General features: G+C 42.6%; 1 protein-coding gene across 1 annotated transcript in view; it reads right to left on the reverse strand.

Annotated features, from left to right (window-relative positions):
• SMS (spermine synthase) overlaps positions 1-21,569 on the reverse strand; it is a 64,409-nt gene extending 42,840 nt beyond the window's left edge. Inside the window, exon 1 of the mRNA XM_026120695.2 lies at positions 21,380-21,569. Coding sequence (XP_025976480.1) covers positions 21,380-21,431 — 52 coding nt within the window. The 5' untranslated portion in view covers positions 21,432-21,569. The remainder of the gene's footprint in view (positions 1-21,379) is intronic.
• Positions 21,570-23,101: the final 1,532 nt, after the last annotated feature.

The raw sequence follows: 23,101 nt of genomic DNA on the forward strand, positions 1-23,101 counted from the left end.
ACCTGCTAAACCTAAATGTTTTGAGACTACTTCCTTAAATATAAGGTTTGCTTAAAACAGTGACTTAGAAAAGCTGAAGAATGAAAAAGCACAAATATCATTCCACCCCTTCAGCTGATGGCAGGGACTGGTTGTGTGAAGGGGTTCAGTCCCTCGAGCTATTCTCACCAAGAACAAGCCAAGCTACTCTCTCACAGGTACTTCTCCGTACCATAAATGGATTGAGCACCCACAGAGAAAAGGCATCCTTTTCCTGACATCCAGAACAAAGGAGGTTCTCAGCTGAAGATGCTGTGGAAAAGGCATCTCACCAAGAAGTACACACAAACAAGAATTTGTTTGGTAATAACAAGAGGAGTTACAGTGATAACAACTATGGACAAATCATCATCCCATTTTTGAAGATAACGGTTTTTCTTCACAGTTAAAACACAGACATCAAAAGCATCAGAGTCTGGGGTACACAAATGAAGATTTTTTTAAAAAAATCTTCATTATAACTCTTTTAGACACTGCATCTACAAAAGTTTCCCCAAAATAAATCATGAATTAATTCACTGTGCAAGTCAGAAGATTCTGGTAAAACTATATGAGAGTCAGAACAAAACTGACAAGATTGTTGCAGCATATAGCGTGTGCCAATGAGAACACATACAATATTAATCCACAGACTGTCCCCACTGGGACAGTTATCATTTTTGCTTTATACAGACCATACCAGAAGAGGCACACACACCACCCTAAGCCCCTATGGTCATGCAAAAGGACAATAATATAACCAGGATTTGGAGTTATTCCATGCGAGAAATCATCTGGAGGCATGGTTCATAACCACTTGCTTCCACTATTGATGCATTGGTTTCCCCCCCCCCAAATTATTATTTTGTTTTACAGCTCTCCCTGCCACCACCTAAATGCATATATCTTAGAATCCAATCAGTGCAGCCTACAGGTCTTGTCAACAATCGTTTCCAGAACTTTAATGGTTTCTGCAAGCTTTAAAGATAATTTAAAAAAATCCATACCAAGTAAATAGTGTGGAGTTTCCTGCATATGATAAATGAGGTGGACACTACAACAGACCAAACTAGATATCTGATTACTTGAAACCTATGTGTTTGCCCACCTGTAAATCCAGGACTCAGTTGTCCCTGTATGTTTTACCAGAAAGACTGAAATAACAAAAAAGCATTTCCCTTATTTTTCCTCTACACAAAGTCAGCAACCTAATTCCTCAATCTCTTCCCAAGAATATTTATTTTAAGTGGAAAGGCCCTACTTCTTACTGCTGCTACTACCTACCTTACATTCATGTTCTGCGATAAGTATTTACTTTTCATCTTCTATTTCTGACTCACTAACTCCCCATGTTACAGCTTATGGCTAATTAGAACAAAAGACAAAAACACCCACCCCACACACAAAAGTTCTGTTGGACAACAGCAAATGATTTAACAGCTGGCACAATTATTACTCTGTCAGCATCACTACCCATGATTTTCACCCTCATTGATGAAACACCACACTATAATTTATGCCAGCTAAAATACAGTGAGAACAATTTCATGCTTTTATACTTGCTTTCCAGCATCAGTCAGGTACCATCATGGCACAGGCAGTAATTAAGGCTCCGAGTGCATAGTTTATTCACCCACCAAGTGTCAGTTACAGTAGTGATAAGTGGGGCTGGCAATCAAGCCAACATATTTTGGAGGTATTATGAGCACAAAGGAAATTGGATCGTAACTACAGCTGCAGTTCTGAAACCGCTTCCAGTTCCTGCAGCTTTGTGCTAGGGAGGGGAGAAGGACCTCTTCCCCCCCCCCACCACCTTTTTTGTCCCCTCTTTTCACTTGCCATTTGCTTCCTTCCCCACTCCTTTATCTTCAGCTTCATTTTTCCTAACACCCATGCTCATTTCCTTCCTTTATAGTTTATTTCTTATATGATTACTGGAACAATGTTAGACAATAATTCAGATTAACAGTGCACACCGTCTTCTTCCAGCCAGCAAAAAAAACCAACTCCCAGACAACTGCATTTCTGCTGCCCCTGCAAAATGCTGAAGTGGTATAAGAAAATGTAGAACAGATTCTCTGGAAGAACTCAAATGCGCATATTATTCAGCCTGCTTTAACAGCTTCAAGGATGCCCAGTGGGTGCATCTTGGCAGAGATTGTAGGATAAGTTATCACAAAGATTCTTCTGCTTCAAGATACCAATCCCTCTTCTGCTTCAAGAAGATACCAATCCCTCATCTTTCTACAACAGACTTCCTTGCTGACCAATTAAGCACAAACTCACCTTTGAGTTCTTCCTACTACATGATTAACTTCAGGGAAGTAAGATATCAGCATGCTCTCTTTCTTTAGGTTTCTTTTCAGTTATACTATATAAGATTTGCCTTGAAAGGCTAACTAATTCCCCAAAGTTAGAAGACTCCTTTTTAAGTTTTTTGACACATCACTGAATTGCCCAAAGGCATCAGCAAATTTCCAGAATTTCAAGGTCTCTCACCTAAATCCACTTGCCACCACCCTCATTCCAAGTTCAGATATGCTATATCAAATGTCGATACCTGAAAAGGGCAATAGCAATTAAAGCAATAGGAAAAAATCTCTAAATCTAGATCAAAATGTTAATGTAAATTAACAAGATTCCTTCCTATTCAGGAACAAGGGAAGCAAACTCAGGTTACCAAGTGTGAAATATTGCTTTAAGCATTTAATAATTTTTTGCAAAAAGGACTGAAAGGGCCCAGAATTTCAACTCCAGAGAGAGCAGAAATAAAAACATCATATGGAAGATTTGACAGTTTTTGAATCCCAATATACTTCTAGAAGAGACAATTTCAGTCACAGACATTCCTCTTAAGTTTTAGCAGCCAAAAACCCATTAACTGACAGCGATCTGTGAACACGAGTATTGCTTAAAGGCCAAAGATACTTAAAGTATCTATTCTGGCATCATGCATAACAGTGGTCAAAGTTTCATCCAGATACTCCAGCACTGAGCTCAGTAATCCGCTACTGAACAAAACCATCTCTAAAAATAAAATATCCTGTTTTGATTTAGGGCCTTCTCATACCAGAGCATTTACAAAATCTTAGTAGAACATGGGAACAGATTAGCTCTCACTTGAAAACATTCACTTCATTTCCGACTTATTTTTTTCTTACCCTGATTTTGAAATGGTTGGTTATGTTACATTCTTGCTTGCTAGAGCAGAGAAGGAATAAAAAGGCAAAGAAACCCACAGAACAGAACAGATTGAAGCAATTCCACATACCTTTACAGTTCTGATGCATTTTCCCTTTTAATAAAAAATAAATAAATAAATAAATGGAAGAGAAACCAAATGAACTGCTTCATCCAGAGATAATGTATGTTAGGAGCCAAAACACTACTAGTAGCAAAACAACAATCTGAACACTAACAGATTGTTTCAGAACCACATAAATTAATCATTCCATATATTATGCCACTGTGCTGTACAAGTCTGAAATTCTCATACCTGGGTGTTTTACCTATAACCTGGAATTCTACAAAAACCTCAAAGGGAAAGCAAACAAACAGACACAGCAGAGTATTTCAGGAATGAGCAATAAAGAGAATATGACTGAAAGAAGTAACTAGTTTTTAGCCAAGTCAGGTTCCAGGGCCAGTTCAATCTGGGCAGCAGGATACGAGGCAGAACTGCATCGGGCTGTGCCCTTAACCTGCTGCGGCAGCACACCCCAACTGCTCCAGCAGCCAGTCTGCAGAAGAGAAGGGGGACCACTCACAGGGCCTCCTTCCACCCCCACTTATAGAAATATAGGTTTAGGGAGGTCTCACATCCTAATGCTAACACTGCTTGAGGCGTTTTTCCAGCATCAGTTTTATTTCTCAACCTCATTCTTACCTGTTCACCCAGGAAAACCTCCCAAATTAGGGGTGCATTACAGGAATGCTCAGTGAGCAAAACGCTCATGATTTTTAAAATCCAGGACTAAGTAGAAACTTCAGGCTCTAGTGCCTCTATTTCAAGGATCCTAATATTCTTTTAGGCACTAAAACAAATAGAGAAAACAGACAAAGAGAAAGACACAGCCATACATATATGCAAAACCAGTTTACGGAAAGCCAACCACCTCCTAGGACTTCTCTCCTCCCCTCCCCCCATACGTATGGGGCAGTACATTATAATTTGCAGATAGCTAATTATCATTTGGTCACCAACCTTTACAGGACAATCTATTTTGGGGGTTTTTAAAATTTTAAGTTGTACTCTTTTTCCTTTTTAAAAGCATCCAACTGCATAGAAGTGTGCAGAGCACTCTGATAGCTCAGAAACACATGCTCTAGAGAAGTTTCCACAGAATTATCACAGACTTGGCTAATAGTTCAGAATAACAACAGCTGCTAATACTCCCCCCCTCCTAAACAAAACAAAACAAAACAAAACAAAAAAAAAAAAGCACAAAACAAGAATGTTCCCTTCTCAACCAGTGTTTTCATTACTCCTCAGGACAAAGCAGGTAGCTTTTGCTTGACATGTTAACAGAAGTACAACTAGCTTTAGCAACAAATGTCTCTTCTTCTACTAAGTTTGGAAATACTCTATTAGAAACACCCCAAAGGGGGGGGGGGCAGGCAGGGGGGAATACACACACTTTGCTTTGTGCTTGCTACCTTTGTGCAAGCAGAGAACAGCAGGAAGCAGAAATCTATACCAGAACTATTCCTTTCCATTAATTTGCATCTATGAGGAGCAATCAACTCCTCATACTGATTTATACATACAAGTAGGCCACCATGCATGGCACTGGATGAGGTCTAAAAAGAGGGCAGAAACGACCATCTACTATTCATTCTTCTATGAGAAAGCAGATCAGCTTCAAGTTTCCCCGTGCACTTACTCCATGTCATTATTCTGTATTATGAAAGGCAAATGTAGACAGCTGCTTTTTCCTGAGAAGTTTTCACAGATTTAGTGTTCTGCACTCCCACTCCAAGGGCTTCAGACTACATAATGAACACAGCTGCAGCAAATCAGGCTACACTGTGCCACAACACCAAATGCATGACCTTACCGGCACATCTCTGTAGTCACCATTGTTACTAAGGATCATTCAGTGCATCCAAGTCTCCATTTGGAAGGGATACAAGTAAAACCATTATGAATCAGAATGAACTCTCAAAAGATTAAACACACCCAGCTACCAAGAGGAGAATTCATTTCCCTCACTCTTCCCCACAAAACCACCATTCCATCAATCCAGATCACTAAGGAAAACATACAAAAATACCTCCTATATAAGATTACAAATATATCCCTGCCAGAAGTTGTGAATTCAGTATTTGTAACACTTCTTACAGTACAATGTTTTTTTTCCTTATGCCTAGCTAAAAACTGTTTCTCCACCAACAATCACCTCTTTTCCAGTGTTCCACGTAAGTCAAAAGTAACCCACCTCCTCCGTCATCCACAGCCACACACCATCTTCCCACAAACAGCGTAAGCATCCAAACGAAGACTGAACGGCAAATGGTTTTTTTCCCCTCTGTTGACTGGTGCCAATCTAAGACTGCACTGCTGTCAAAGATGGGCACAGTATTTGCAACATATATTTTAAGAGATAGCATTGATATAAAAAGGGGTGGGAGGTAAGAAGTGAACAGAATGTTTAAGCCAAAAGTGTTTAGAACTGTATCCTTTAAGCAACACTGTGTTTCACTCAAGGTTTGTTTTTTCTACGTTATGCCATGATCCTGTAGCCATCCCTCTGTTGCACAGCCAGCTCAGGTACTTCTCACAGAATACTTGAGGTTGGAGGCACCTCTGGAGATCATCTAGTCCAATTCCCCTGCTCAAAGCATGGTCACCTATAGCAGGTTGCTCATAGCCACATCCAGCCAGGTTTTGACTATCTCCAAGGGTGGAGACTCCACCACCTCTCTGGGCAACCTGGTCCTCTGTTTGACCACCCTCACAGTGTGTGTGTTTGGGGGGGGGGGGGGGGGAAGGAAGGGGGTCCTTTTCTTTTGTTTCCGTAGAATTTTCTGTATTTCAATTTTTGCCCATTACTTCTCATCCTGTCACACCAGGGGACACCACTGAGAAGAGTCTGGCTCCATCTTATTTACTCTTCCCCATCACTTATTTATGGACATTGATCACATCTCCCCTGAGTCTTCTCTTCAGGATGAGAAGTCATGGCGCTCTCAGCCTCTCCTCATGTGTCAGATGCTCCAATCCCTTAATCATCTTTGTGACTGTTCCCTCATCTCACACCAGGATGTCCATGCCTTGTACTGGAGAACCCTGACCTGGACCCAGCACTCTAGATGTGCCCTCACCAGTGCTGAGTAGAGGGGAAGGATCCCCTCCCTCGACCTGCTGGCAACACTCTGCCTAATGCAGTCCAGGATAGCATTGGCCTTCTCTGCTGCAAAAGCGCATGTTCGACCTCTGGTCCGCCCAAGGCCTCCAGGTCCTTCTCTGCAAAGCTGCTCTCTAGCTGGCTGGCTCCAGCCTGTACTGGTGCCTGGGGTTGTTCCTCCACAGGTACACGGCTTTGCACTTCCCTTTGCTGAATTTCATGATGTTCCTCTCTGCCTATTTCTCTAGCCTGTTAAGGTCCCCTTGAACGGCAGCACAACCCTCTGGTTTATCAGCCACTCTGCAGTTTTGCATCATCTGCAAACTTACTGACTGTGCACTGTGTCCCATAATCCAGGTCATTAATGCACACATTGAGCAGTACTGGCCACAGTATCAAGGCCTTGGGGTACAACCACTAGTGACTCACCTCCAGCTGGATTTTATGCTATCCTGAAACCAGCAGTTGAGCCAGTTTTCAAACCACCTCACTGCCCATTTATCTTGTCCATACTTCACTGGTTTGAATATGAGGATGTTATTGCCCACTGAGCCAAACAACTCAAAGGTGGTCATTAGGTTGGTCAGACATGATCTCCCCTTTGTTAATCCATGCTGACTACTCCTAAATGCCTTTGTCCTTAACACGTTTAGAAACTGTTTCCAGAAGGATTTGCTCCATCACCTTTTCCCAGGGACTGAGGTGAAGCTGACTATCCTATAGTTCCCCAGATTTCACTCTTGCCCCTCCTGAAGACAGGAGTGATATTTACTTCCTTCTAGTCCCCAACTCCTTCCATCAGTTATGCTGGAAAAATTGTTCAGTTAGCTGTGGGACTCTGCAAACAAGCTGGCCCGGGGGAAGTATCACATCTTCCATCGTCTACTTCTCCTTCCATTATCTTCCCCACATGCAGGAGCCTTTGTCTTCCCTCCATCCCCCACCACAAAGACATTAGTGGAACCACAGCTTCAGACACAAGCAAAAGCAGGGGAAAGAAAAAGAAAACTATTTAACTGGCCTAATAAGAATGTCTCCCTACAAGCTTAACCTTGCTTTTAGCTTCAGGTCACTTATGCTATTACTTTAATAATAATGATGACCAGAGTAACAAGAAATATATTGAGGCTTTCAGATAGCACTAGCCTATGAACAGTCTTCAAGATGGCTCAGAGTTGTGCATCACCTTTGTGAAAAATAAACTTTTTAGAAAAGCTTTGCCTAAGTTCCTAAAAATCAATGTAAAAGAGATCAGAACTACACAAAGCATAACCATTTTTTTCATAGCCCTTCATATTTGACCAAGAAAGAGTACATGAAGGTACATGACCAGTAAGTCAATACTTAACACACTGAGCAAGAATTCAGCTAGAAGTGACTGTATTGATAGTGACAAACAGAAACTGCTCTGCTTCAGTCTTTGCAAGCAGCATGAAGTGCACATGTATTACAAAAAGCAAGCAAGCATTGCTATGTATCCTGTCTGTTGACCTTCCGTTATTTGAAGGTCAATAACATAAAGAATCACCATTTCCAACTTTCCCCTTCGACCCCTGCAAAGAGAGATTTGAGTTTTATTAGTTTTCCCAGCTCCTTCACAAGGCAGATGAAAGTAAGTTTCCAGTCACATTTAAACAATAATTTACCAAAAACAGCAACAAAAATTGGGCAACTAAAGGGTCTATCACCATCATCTATTTCCATGGATAGAGCACTACCTTAAAAAAAAAAAAAAAAAAAAATTGCTCTTTCATTCTTCCTCTATCCTGTTTCATATATGAGGTTAACTGAAAACTTAGTCAACCGTATGCATAAAACCAAAAATGATCTTATGTAGTTAAGCAGTCCACATTATTTCATGAATCTCAGTTTCTGAAGGTTTCTGCAACCTCAGTCTCAAAAATACAGACATCAGTGAGACTCAAGCTTAGGTTTGTACTTCATGAGGGCATAAATTTCCAGTTATTGGGCTACAATATTAAGAATATCTGCTACCAAATTGTAGAATAATGGCATTATCACATCTCAAAATAACACCAGGATGTACGCTGAGTAGGATGTAGGCAGACATCTTTATTTACAAGCAGACAAGGGATTACCTATATGGAGTACACAGTATTCCTTTGAACATTCAGCATGCAGTCCATGAACTCATTCCTGTAAGACATTTATATTCAATTCAGTGAATTTAACACACACAGTTTTAGAAATCCAGTTATGCCAAGGGGTTGCAGTATCTCCAGAATGCTTTTATATCAACACTTAAGATACCAGAACTTAGAATTTACATCTATGCAGCCTTTCAGTTTGCATCCAGAATCCCAGCATAGCACATCCTTTCATGTTCCTGGTCTTTGGTTTTCCTTACCCCCCGTTCCCATCCCATAAGGGACACCATCTGTACCCAGGAACTCAGAAGTTTCACATCTGGCTGTAAATGAATCAGATTTCAGACAGCCAAAGACCAGAACTTCACTAGAAGCACTTGCCAGTGCCATTCTAAAATGCTATGAAAAAAGCCTTACACATGAAACATTACACAAGTAGTAGTTCATCTGTAATGGTATGAATCAGATCATGGCAACAAAAGATTGGTTTACTGACTGTCTTTAAATGCAAGTTTTACCTAGATAAAATTACTTTCTTGTGATAAATAATAATAATAATAATAATAAAGCAAGCACTTTGTATATATGAAGGTGTTAGTTATACTAGCAAGCCTTTTAAAACACAGAAGAAGTTTCGGTCACTGCCACATATACATTGAAAGAGCCAGAAGAAAACCTTTTCTATCAATTTAGAGGTTATTTACACTTGAAGACTAATTTATGATTAGACATAGATTTGAAAGCACTTATTAATAAAATTTTGTAATGAGGGAAAGAGATCTTAAGATCTTAGACAAAAAAAGATTTTTATTTTCCTGTCAGCTCACAGGCACACATCCTAACATATTCTGGAATTATGGGACAAGATCATCGGGGTCTCATCGGAGGCATTTCACTTTTTAAGAGCACTCACTGGTAGGGAAGGATAAATTCTACTGACCAGTGTAAGGTGTAGCTCTGCCTGGAGGATTCTTACATATATCCACGCGCTAGAGTACCAATTATATTTTTAAGCTGTGCCTACTGAATCAAAGAAGGCTTAAAACAGATCCCTTAAGTGAAGCAGTTCAGTTTTCTTATTAAACTTGTAGTAAATATACTGGTAAGTGTACTTACCGGTCTCCAAAATTCTACCCCCCAGAACCCCTACCTAATTGTTTACATGAGAAATAGCTGCTAGAGTTTACAAGGACACCAGACATTGCAGGGTGCTGCATGAAGTAGAGGCCTTGAAAGATCTCTGTGGTTACAAGGAGCCACCCACCCTAAAAGTCTCTCTGAAAATCTGTACCAGTGCAAGCAGATAAGCAGTAAGACTCAGCACTCACTGGCCTACAGGAAAGGTCAATTAACTGGCCATCAATAATAAAATATCCAGAGAAGGGAAAAGAAACCCTTCACTGCAAGAAACCCTTCCTCATAATAACTGACTTAAAAGAAGCCACCAAAGTCAAGTTGAAAATATTTGCAGCATGTCCAAATCTGAAACTACTTGAGAGGAAAGAATGAAGATGCAATGAAAATAAGAGTCCAGAATCTATATATTTACTTGCATAAAACCATGATTATCATCTCTGACATAACTGAGGAAAGTTCTAGGTGGGAAGCACCAAGCACTGCAAACAAACCTTTTCTGACTCATTTACTGCCCAAATATAACATTCCTGCCTGTAGATTTATCAACATCCAAAGGCTCATTTCTGACAACTCCTGTGTCGCAACACACCAATGAAGTTTAAAAACAACCCACCACAAAGAAGGGTGGTTTCTTATTATTTCCTTGTTTGATTTTGGCAAAGCTTTTAGCAACCCTCACATCTGCTAGAATGATTTTTGGAGACCATTTCCAGCTAGCTATTAGAGAAATATTTTTCAATTAAGTAGGGCGAGTCCTACAAGAGCATTCCACAGAATCTTCTTGTGGGAACTAAGAAAAGTAAGTTTAAAACACTAGGCAAGCTCAATTCTGACACTCGGGACAATTTTGAACGACAAAGTACTTAAGCAGTGCCTCTTCAGAAAGAAAAGCAGAAAGAGGAGAAAAGCAGAGAACTGTTACGTCACAGTAACTTTCACAGGTACAGAGTGATCACAAACAGATTTTAAAAGGGTTAAAAAGAAGTCTCTCCCCCATTCACTTTCTCAGCTATTTCACTCCTCTAAGAAGTTGCACATGTGCTCACATAGTAAGGGTGTGGAAAGGAAGATTAAAAGTCTACCAAGTTTTTTCTATGCAAGTGATGGATCAAAAGCCACTTACTCCTACGTAATTTAAAACTTTCAAGAAAACAAAGCTGGGGGGGGGGGAGGAAGACAAAAGAAAAGCTTTTAATACCTTCCTGCTGCTTTCCACAGGTTAGCTAAGCAATAGCCAAGAGACAATACTCAGGGGGCACAACTATCAGCAACAGTTTCATAGGCAGATAATGGAAGGGATTATCCAAAAGAGAAAACTCAAAGAAGGAAATATGATCTATTCTCCTGGGTGGGTGGCACAGACACAGAGCAAACCAAATGCAGCAGGCTAGAGAGCAGGCCATGTGAATAGCCTAAAGACAAACAGCAGAGCACCAGACCTAGCTAGCCCCGAGGGAAAGGCTCAGCGGCAGAAACTACAACCCCTAGTAGCAAGGTACAAACCAAGAGCTCCTTCTTGCTTCACCAAGACAGTCACAGGCAAGCTCCAGATCACTTAACCATCTAATAACTGCCGATTTTAGGCTTAGGTTCTGGCATCTTCCTTCCCTTCTTCTGCTTATCTTTTAAAAAACAAGTTTACCTGAACAGGTATGTGGTACCTAATGTTGGTACTTCTGGAAATTCTACTGGGGATTTCCCTCCATTATTTCAGGCTATAAGAGCTTGTAAGATCTAGTTCTGATGTGAGGAAAGAATCAGACATCATATTTTTTCCTAGAGTTAGATTAAAAACGAGAAATGGGTCCAAGAACAGCTTTTCTAAGTGTTGTTCCTCTTAATTTAGCCCGTGCTACTGATGAAAGCAACCATACCAGTGAGTTAAAATACACCCAAAAAAGTAATTACAGGAGAAATTCTGCGCACACAACAAAAACCAGGACCACCGATTCATAGGAAAAAAGCAAGTACCACTATTAATCTACCGCAAAGAATGCAAACACTTACAGAGCATACTATACATAATGCTGCAGCAGACCTCAGGTTTAACTTTGACTTCTCAAGGGCAGAAGGCTTGTTCCTTCCCACAGTTACGTACAAGTAACACGGCTCAACCTGAGGAACCAAACCCAGCCCAGAGACACCCCTGCTCTGCCTGCCCCTCCTCCCAAAGGGGCAGCAGCAGCTGGGCTGTTGGCACAGGAGGGCCCTTCCACACCTGCAATGAGAACCTATCTGCTCCCGCTATGGCACAGGGCAAGGGGCCGCCTGCCCCCCCCACAGGTCTCACCCTCCTGGCAGCAGCACTTGCTTGTCACTCTGCCCTCTTCCTCACAGCCTGTGACTACAGATCCCCTCTACGCTTCGCACAGCTCAGCAAGGGGAAGGAAAAGGAAGCCATTCCATAGTTCTGCAGGCAAGCAGCCAGCTGTTAGCCTATTCGTGCTTTATAATTACCCATTAAAGTGAATTTAAATCTCTGATTGATTAATTAAGCTTGGACTTACCCCTTGCTAATTTCTAATTAAAGTTTCAGAGGGATTTTTTTGTTGTTGTTGATCCTTCAGTATTTTTAATATTTGCAATTATTTCCTGAAAAGAAAAATTGATTTGTATCTCCTGTGATTACAGCAATTGACTCAGGAAACTAGCATTTTACTATTATCCTGGTGATCTTAGCAAAACAATGCTAAAACAGTATGACAGGGAACATGACTGTAGTCTTATTGAGGATGACTGATGCTCAGTTTGCTATTTAAGTTTGTGAGAGCAAGTATATACAACACAGCTATCCAAGTGTAAATTAAAAAAAATTATTATTGGCAACAATACATACGAGTGATAGAATGTAACTTGACTCTTCCTGGGATAAAGCTCTGTAAGTGACATTATCCATAGCCTAAAACTGAATTTTACTCCAACCTTCAAAATCACATTGAATATCATAGGAAAGTATTAAAGTGACACTAGAAACCAGTATCCTGCCTTCTACAAGGTGCATTTTTGTCTCTTGCTGTGAAATGAAAGAAGTCTATATTTTTTCCTCCCCAGAATCAGTACTGTCACCTTCTGCAGTGTAAGGACTGAACAAAACAAAGCCCTCCAGCACCTCAGTGAGAGTTCTTCTACACTACTTGCCAACCATTTATCTCATCTACAGATACAGGACTTCCTTCAACTATTGCAGGGCTAAATCATTGAACCTTCCTGACGATTTGCTGTAGCAGCAGGTACCTAAAGGCCACATACACCATTCAGACATGCACTTTTTTTCCTCCCTCTGGATACTTGTATAGACAGTGATGCACAACTATTCATTTACCACAAGGAGTTGAAGCTCTTGCTCTTACATTTATAGAGCTGACCATTCTGCAAAGCCTAGTTTTAGTTGAGCACCTATTAGGAAACTTTATGAACAGTATTGTAGGGATTGAGCTCCCTTATATCTGGGCAACCAGAGGCACTCTTTGTCCCCCAAGAGTCTCTGCAGCATGTATCTACATCACAGCAAAGACATCACTGTCCAGCAGGAGCCCTGTTCACACCATCACTGTTTTTCCTTATCCTAAGGCAAGATCTACAGAATATCAATATTAAGGACTTTGTAAGGGGGGGGGGGGGGGGGGGGAGGGGGAGAGGGGAGACCTTTTAAGCACATTTCCACAACAGCTTAAGCTGAAGTAAGCCCAAACTTTGTTCTGCCTTCCTGTTTGTCCCCAGCCACATGTTCCTGCTGTCTACTTTTGCATGGTATCAGTGGTCAGCAGTAACCAGCTGAAGGACATATCTGAAAACAAATCACTTTTTTATTTAAAATACAGACAGACAGCTGGCTTAGAGTAACGTGGCTCTAGCTCCACATCAGGAGCTCTTAGAAGCAGAGCTACTGGAAGACAGTTGTGCTTCCTTAAGTTCATATTAAAAATGTTTTTTTTGGGGGGGGGGGGGAGGGGGGACACAGCAGCATCAAATAGTTTCTTTTACAACAGACAAATATTTCCTCCCGTATTTTCAATGAAGATAAAATATACACTTTAAAAAATATTTTGTCATACCTGGCATCCAATTACAGGTAATCATGATACGACATCCTATTATAGCTAACAATTTTTTTTTTTTTTTTAATGCAAGCAGTCTTCCAGAATAGCATGGAACACTTCACCAAAACTCCTGCTGCTCTACGATAACTGTGGAAGTAGTATTTATAGGCCTCCACACATAAAGGCAGCTGACATTCTTTTTTTAAATTAGATTGTTCAGATTTAATAACCACACAAAAGTAAAAACCACAAACCTTGGATATTTTAATTTTCTTTCCCCTTCCCTAACTTTTTACTTCACATTCTAAAGTTGTTATAGGTTTTCCAGTGCATACAAATTCACTGTTCTTCAGTAACAAGAGAAACCTTTGCACACCTGCAGGTATGTGAACTATTTGCCACATTGTTTTGGAATATCTTTTAACCATCTAAGGTTCATAATAGCAAATCTGGAAAATTGGTGCTTGGCCACTTAATTTTCACTATAGAAAGACAAGATTTTATTAAACTCCAAACACCTTATCCTAACAGACTATCACTATCAAGCAGTTTGTAAAGTAGAAAGCCAATCTACATCTGTAAACCAACATTCCCATAAGCTTGTCATACCACCTTCACATGCAGAGCATTTATACACTCGGAGGAGTTCCTTCATCTGAAATACAGCTTGAAGCTTAACATCTGACAAATGTGCTCTCAACACCTCAGCTCCACTAACTTGATTTGCCTCTGCCAGTAATGTGTAAATCTGGAGTCCATCAACTAGCATATAAAGACTGCTCACACTTCAAACAATATTATCACGTGTTGAAACATCTATAGACTTTTCATCCGAAAGTGATAAAAAAAGAAACTTCATACAGAGCTTCAATGCTGCTCAGATAACACCAGCTCTAACTCCTGTTTACTTACATGTCTTCAGCCAGTATTATTACCCAGGACCTGACTATCTTCAAAAAACGCATTAAACAAACTGATTAGAACTTCTTATATGCATTTCTCTCTCCTTCCAAGAACAAGTATTATTGGGGGGGGGGGGTAGGGCTTTTTAAAGTGGCTGCTATGCATGCCTAAGGCATTTGCTACTAAAAAGGCAGGATCAGAAAACCCTGCCTAAAACAGGAAACATTGATGTCAAAAGCACTCTTTATTTCCTGTCTTAATTTGCTCCAAAAAGCTCTAAATGAGGCCCTCAGGCAATGTCTCCTGTGCTGTTACCTCTCACCTTTGCAGGGGATGGTTCCTCTGTGTCCAAGCAAGCAGCCACTGAGTGCTTGACATCTTGGCTGGAGATTCAGAGGAACATTTATTTTTTCAGAACTCCAATCATAAAATGTCTCACTCTTCTAAGCAAAAACATTTTCTGTTGGAGACCACCATGAGCAGAGAACAAGCTCACAGTAGCCCATGTTCTCACACAGAGGGTTATTAATTCATGTATTAATTCCTTCCAACAAGCCAGCTTCATGCTCTGACACATCAAATGCCACTTCGTGGCCCATGCCTGCCTGAACTAGAAGGTGAAGCCCTGCAGGGCACAGTTCAAAAAAGCTCAGCGCACGTGCTGCCCACGGAGGCTGCCAAAGGAGCACTGATGCTCCAAGTGCAGCTGTAGACTAGCTGCACACACATTTCAGTCAAGACTGACAACAGGGTCAGAAGCTCCACAGGTCATTTACTTGGGTCTTGTCTAATCTTTATTTACATGGCCTTCATTCACAAGCTGATCTTACTCAAGGAGTCAGCAAATTTTGATAACCATGACAGAAATTAATACAGTAAATAAAAGAGAACAGCATACTATCACTGCAGTCAGATGTTTCTTCACTTCAGATGACCTAATACTTGACGGAACTGGTCAGAGTAAGTGACAAGGCCCATAAATGCTGTTTCCCCCACAGTGTTAGAGTATACTCAGTGTGCTTCTACTGCTAACTGCAGCCAGTCCCAACTAACGCAGCAGACAATGCCTGCCTCAGAAGAAAGACAAAGACCTGGCATTTCTAATATGTTAGGCAGCCAACAAAAACATCCAATAGAAAACATTCATTATGAAAGGATATTAATTTAAAATAACTTCATATACAGCCAAGTGCTCCTGAAGTATTTTCTGCTGTATTCTCATTTGTAATCTTAGAAACTTCCAGCAAACAATTTTTTTAAATAGTCTTTAAAGTAGGAAAATGCAACTATAAGGCTCCAAAGGGATAGACAACGAAATAAAACCTTATCATCTCTTCCTCCCCCTGAAAGCTAAGATCAACACAATCAAGAACAAACACATAAAACTGTGTCCTGTTCTATGAAGCAGCTTAAGACTTCCCAAACAAAACAAGGACGAGAGCGGAAATATTAAATTCTCTGCACATGATCCAAACATTTAACAACTTTATAGCCTAAGTAAATGCTTCAATCATGACAGAACATTCAATAGACTAGCTTAGCACATGTTATAATCAAGATTCTTTCAGAACATAATACACACAGTTTCTACACTTTTAAAAATGTCAAACACTGGCGTATAGCTATTATACCATATTATGCAAATAGTTGTAGAACAAAATCAAAACAAGAATGTCAGCTTTAACATTTATATCCCAATATAAGCATGTTTTAAGCATATACATTTATGTTTAAAAACAGTCCAAAAGCATAAGATTTAGGATCACCAGCAGATTTCACATCATCTTCCTATGTCGAAATGGATACAAACAGGAAATTTTAAATCTCTCTCATTAAATTATAAAGCAGTTCACAGGTCATCCCCCCAGCCACTGATTAAAAAAAAAGTTCCTTTTTGTAAATCACGTCCATCTGCAGCAACTGCAGATACTCAACAAAAAGCTAACCAAAGCATACAAAGAATATTTTTAATATAATTTTCACATGTCAACTATCCAATATTCACAACACCAGTTAACCTGACCAATAAAAAGAATGTGTGAAAGGAGGAAAAAACAAACAAACAAAAAACACCCCACACCACACATCTCTTAACATATTGTCTATGTCCAAGATTATTTCAGACATGGAAAGTACTGTAACCTTTTTTGATTTACATGTACTCCTGTATGGCAAACTTACGCCTACTGATGACAGGCTTGATTGTCTCACTAATTTTATTCACAGGCTACTTCACAATTGAGCAATAGACCTCAGGGACAGGAACAAAGACACACACAGGCATCTAAAAAGGAGGCTCAGCCCACAAAAGGTCATACCCTCTCCTTTCCATCTTCCCACAGTGCATCTGAAAATATTCACCTGAAGACCAAGACATATGCACACCAACATCCACTTATCCAGTGTCTCCTCTGCAATACAGACCTGGAATTCCCATTAGAAGCTAATTCACACAATAGCTTCTTAAGGATTTCTTTTAGTAGCTGCGTCAGCTCAGATGGTCTTCACTTTTCCCCACCTGCTCATTTGCATCTGTGCCCCATCCCTGAATTTTGCTGGCTCATGTTTGTTGTACACAGTACGACAGTTGTACTATGACCTATGTAACTCTCCCCAGCAATAACCCTAAGCAGCTTTAACCGTCTTTACAGCTTCTTAAGTTTCCAGTAAGTGAATTCTTATCTTTTCAAAGCAAATTTTCTGAAGCAAATAAACACAACAAAATCAAATCCCCAAAGCATCTCAACATTACCTTCCCCTCTCATTAAAGAATCTGGAAGAACATGAAAGTTTGTGACATATTTATGCATGGATGGAAATACCCCTCACATATGAGCAGTTTAACATTATACAGAAATCGAATCAACTCTGTAAAGGTATATACGACATTGAGCATCTACATACTTTCATAATAAAGGCCTTAAACTAAGTCACTTGAGTCCCAAATTCCTCTTTTCTGATAGACTAAGTTAATAACAAAAATAACATTAGCCCAGAAATGAAAGGCATGACTAAAGCTTTCTCTGCCCCAATTAAGAAAGTGTCATCTGTGTCCACTTTCACAAACACAGATTTTTTGCTAAAGCAGTCTTCCTTTATTTTAGAGTATGGAACACTTATGTCGTCTGTCTGCTGCAGTTGTCTACCTATCAGTTGAGAGGGACAGGGATAAGCAAGATATTTCTGCCCAAAGAATCAAGCCACCACAGTCGCTACTTTAATCAGCTCTTCTGATGACACCATCACTGAAAGTCAGGTTGTTATCCAGCTAGAAAGCATTTTTTTCCTAACAGTTTATTATTTTTAAAAATTCATGAAAGATGCATAATTATAGAAGATGTAACCACGAACACAGACAAAAGGATCCTTTTTTGGATTAAAAAAAAGTAGATTTTGCTGCACAACGTTGCTAGAGGTTGCACAGTTTTCAAATTTTTCTAGAGACTTTCAGCAGTACGTGGTTTCGTTTGTCCCATGCAGCCCTATTCCCAAAACAGCCTTGGGATCTCCCCCCCCCCATCTGAATAATAGCAAGAAACCAACACCCAAAAAAAAGAGAAAATGAAAAATCCAGTCTTCCCTGCTTTACGCCTCTCTGCCCATACTCTCATTGACACTGCTGGCATCACTCAATACCACCTACAATCATGGTCAGCAGTGACAGTAAACAAAGTCATGCCTACTATTCTACTTCTCTGTTCTCAAGAGTTGAGTCCTTCTTGGGGGGGGAGCAATATGAGAGGCACCATTATCCAGTTATTCTGGAAAGAACCAAACTCCCTAAAAAGGACAGTGCTGTGATTGAAGCCACTGGAGCACGACAGTGCCATTAATATGGCACATACCATATAAAGAAGCCAGTAGAATCATCCAGCAGAAATCAACACCATTTTGCCAGCTGCTAGCTAATAGCTGCACCAATATTAACAGGAGACAAAATCCTGCCTTCCTAACAGAATTGTGCATGTCTTCCATATCCTTTCACTGAAATCTAGCTATAGCCCTCCCTCCTCCATTTCCTCAGGACCTCAAATGACTTTGAGATTTAAGATAAATTGTATACAACAAAGCATACAAAGACACAAGTAGATCTCAACAAAAACAACATAAAAAAGCTAACATTTCAGAAACCCTATCCCATCCTTTACAGTGGTGTTTATCCTGACACTAGACAATAGTTAAAAACGTTTCCCTCCCCCTCCTTCAGGAATGTGAGAACACAAGACACTGTGTTAAGTGTGAACACTATATTCAGATCATTTCACTGACCCAGTATATCTTGTATATAGACAAAACCTTAAAGAAATAGAGGCACCTTGACCATGTACAGTTATTACAAGATGCAACACAATCAGATGCGAGCTACTGAAAGAAACGTGCTTTCATAGACTAAGGTCTTGTCTTTCTACAAGCAGGCAAATATAAATTACATTAATACCTACCAAAAAGAAACATATTTGTCAAAAGATAAGACAAAGTTAGCATTTTGAGGTAGAATAAGGGGTATGCATTCATGAAGAAGTTAGAGTCTCCATTCTCCAGAACACAAAGATGCAATAGCTTCACCTAAAGCACTGCAATAGCAGATTATCCCCACAAGATCAGAAGGTCAAAATACACAAATCTCCTTTTACTAATAGCCATTCTAGGGTATTCCAGGCCACTCAGAAGTTTTATTGTCCATGAAAGTTAAAAAACGAAAAAACAACAAAACAACAAAAAAACCCACCTAATTCATGATCCTTGATTCAGCATTAATATCCAAACCCTTTAACACAAATTACAGATCTATATTCTCAAATCTTTCTCTATAGACAACATTTTATGCTTCGGGCCTTTAGCATCAGAAGAAAGGAGAAACTCCACACGCAAAACAAAAGGTAACTTCTGAACTATTGTGGGTGGAAAACAGTTTTTGACCTCTCACTAGAGGCATCTATTGTGCTGAAAGGAACAAAAGAGATGCGGGGGGGGGGGGGGGGGGGAAGCGCTTTGGTCTTTGGTGGCAGCAACACCTCCTCATATGGTCTGATCTCCTCCCCTGCCATTTGGATGTGTCAACCTGGAGAAAGATGCAAACATCTTCACAAGTAAAGGGAAACGCAGTCGCAAAGCTACTTGAAAACACACAACACTTAAGGTCGTTACCACACTCTCCATTTAATTAATAGCTCAGTTTTTAACATGGCACATCAGCTGATGAACCTTGAGCTAATTTCAATACAGCTAGCCCTACTCCTCTCCCCGGCGTTTCTGACTCTCCTGATATAACTCTGCAGCTAGACAGTTCAGGGAACTAAGCAGGCAGAGAGGTGTTTGGGGCAAAGGGGGCATTCCCCTAAAATTGCTTTTAGTCTTGTTTAGCTTCCTGAATCAGCTCATGCTGGATCAGACAAGTACAGGACACAAGGAAGATGGAAGGACTACCCTTTTTGGCATTAGCTCACCATTAGATGGTTGAGTTGTAGTATAAAACCTCACCGTAAAATGGAAACTGGAAGCTTTTCAATAGAAAACACACTCTAAAACAAACTGCTTGTAGAACAACTCCATAAATACTTTCTCTTTCTGCTCTTGGCAGTGGCTCAGTGGGGCGTGAACAGCAACTCCACGAAGCGGACAGCATGCAAGAAAGCCGGGGGATCAGGAGTCCCTGTTGGTAATGTGCGTGGGGAAGGTTTTCTTTGTAGAGGTGAAGAGCTGCCTTCCCCGCTACCCCCCCAAACACCCCGGCCAGCCCCGCAGGACAGGGCGACGCAGGGGGCTCCGGGGGCTCCCAGCGGCTGCCGTGGCTAGCAAGCTCGTTGAGTAGTCGCCAACTTTGCCACCCAGGCTTGGACACCCATCGCGGCTCTCCCACGCATTAAACCTCTTCACCCATCTTGCCTACCGAGAAATGTGGTGGCTTCCCCGATTTTGGGCTCGAACAGGCCCCCTACAGATAACGCTGGAGTATAGCTTCGTAGTAGCCGAGTAATAAAATTCGCCTGCGGATTAGCTAATTGCTACCCTTACGCTTTTGCTTTGAGGTTATAGGAATATTAAAAGTGACAAGATCTTCATGCCTCTTATTTGCATCTCCCTCTATGAAAGCCAGCAGCCCATTTCACCGCATCTCGCGCTAAGGACAAGGAACCATTTAAGAGCCGCACGAACCAGCACGCTGACTCAAAACGGGCTTCCCAGGCGGCCGCGGCTCGTAGGCGCCCAGCAGCAGCGGCACCCGCCAGGGCCCGGGGCTCCCCGGGGGCGACGGGCCCGCCGCTCCATCGCGGCCGGGCCCGCCGGGGGAGGAGGGGGGGCGCCTGCCTGCACTCTGCCACCCCCACGCGAGGTAACCGGGGGGGGGGGGGGGGGGGAAAGCACCTGCACTCCCCACCCGAAGCCGCAAGTTCCCCCACGCAGAAGCCCCGTCGCGCCACGCCGCCCCCCATGCCAGGCCGAGGCGCGGCCCGCCGCTCCAGCCTCGGCGCCACCGCTGCCCCCCGGCCGCCCCTCGCAAGCGGGGGGAGGCGGCGCGCCACGGCAGGCCCGGGGGGGGAGGCGGGGAAGGGGGGGGCGGGGGCGATGAGGGCCCGAGGCTGCGGCGGACGGCGCCGCGCACAGCCGGGGCGGCTGCATGCGGCCCAAGGGGGGGAGGGGGGACCGCGGCCCCGGGAAGGTGGCGAGGGTGGCGGCTGGGCAGAGGGGCGCGGAGGGGCGGCCTGCGCGGGGCCTGGCGGGAGGGCGGCTGCCTCGCCGCCGCCTCCGGGGCGAGAGGCGGCAGAGGAAGGGGGCGCCCAGCATAGGGAGGGGAGAGGAGGGGAGGGGGCAGCTCGGCGGTTACCTGTGCCGCCGAGGGAGAAGTCGAGAGTGCTGTGTCGCGCTGCTGCTGCCATAGTGAGGTAGAGCCCTGTGCCATGCCTGGAGGAGGCGGCGGCTGCTGCGCTGCGAGTGCCGCGGAGCGCGCCTATATGTGCGCGGGGCTGCGGCGGCGCCGCGGGGGCTGGGCGCGCGGCGGGGCGGGGCAGCGCGGCGCGGCGAGCAATGGCGGCGGCCGTTGGGAGGCGGGCGGCGCGGGAAGGCGGGCGGGAGGGAGGCTGGCTCTGGGCGCAGGCAGGGCCGGCGGCCGCCGGTGTCGGCCGGGTTGCTGCGTGGGTGCGGGGACGGGGGAAAAGGCGGGAGCGGGCGGCGCTGCGTGGTCAGGGCGAGCGCGGCCCAACGGCCGCAGCTGTCTGCGCCACAGCGGCGGTGCTTCGCGCCTGCCCCCCTCCCTGTGGCGGCAGGCCCCGAGCCTCCCCCACCGCTTCCTTCAGGGCTGCGGCCGATCAGCAGCGGCCAGGAAACCCAGAGCGCTGGTTTTCACTACGCTTCAAAGAGCGAAATGCTTTGGGGGTCTCCTAGCGCTGCGGCCGCGGATCGCGTTCAGCAGCGAAGGGGCTTGAGCGGTGCTGGGGCGCGACGGGAGGGCCGGGTCGGGGGCTGCCCCCATCCTTCCAGGCCTCGGAGGAGTTATCCCTGGAGCATCTTTAAAATCTCATATTCACAATATTTTTCTAAAACAAAGGACAACCGTAAAATAGCATGCCGAAGTCCCAAATGCAAGAAGCAAGGCGTAGTTATAAAACCCCAAAACATACCATCTAGAAGTAGTTAATGATAGGCCTGATGTTTAATTACACCAGTTACTACAACTTTTATGGCTTCTTTTTGTTTCTTGGGGGAAGTCGTTGCAGGATTGAGATGTAATTTGTACAATACCATGGCATCACTAATTTCATGTCATTCCACATTTAAAAAAAATTTTTCAAGGTTTACAAGTAGTCGTCATTATATAATCCTGCTATATAATTCCTAGTCAACATACTACCACCATTATTTCTGTAAGCTGCAGTAACACATTTTTCAATGGAAGTTTACAGTATCTTTGTTGTGAATGCCATAACTTCTGCTCACATCCTGAGCAAGGCAGAAGCATTAACTGGAGATCTGCATCCAAAAAGGCACAGCAGTCTGCAGGTCTGTAATGACTGCAGTTTTGTTAGCTGGTATTCATTTGACTCTGCTGATCGATGAGGCCATTTTTTTAATCTGATAAATTAGCCAAAGTTTAGGTCCATGTAGGTTTATATTGGACGCCTTTGATCCAATCTTCGATATTACAGAGGATTATAGACTCCTGTTTCCCCAAATCCAAGCAGGAAAAAAAGAAAAAAAAAGTGTGCTTCTTGGAATCCCATTTCACCAGGAATTCTGCTTTTTCTTAATGCCACGGCACTTCTTTAATTAAAAAAAAAAAATGAAATACATGCTTCCTTGCTGCCATCTCTTATCCCTTGCTGTTTTTGATGCAGCTGCCACAAGACTGCCAGAAAAATCCCTATACCCTGATGTCTCTCACCTTTGCATGCAGAGACTGTAGTTGTTTCAGTTATCTCATTATATAAAGGAGCTTAATGAAATTGTTTTTGCTGTCTTGAACTTCACTGATAACATGGAAATAACCACTGCCTTTTGTTTAGTTGAACCTATTACATTATCTTTCCATTGTGGAATAGTCAGAAGAAGG

Source organism: Dromaius novaehollandiae, chromosome 1, assembly GCF_036370855.1.
Source record: "Dromaius novaehollandiae isolate bDroNov1 chromosome 1, bDroNov1.hap1, whole genome shotgun sequence".
NCBI lineage: Eukaryota > Metazoa > Chordata > Aves > Casuariiformes > Dromaiidae > Dromaius > Dromaius novaehollandiae.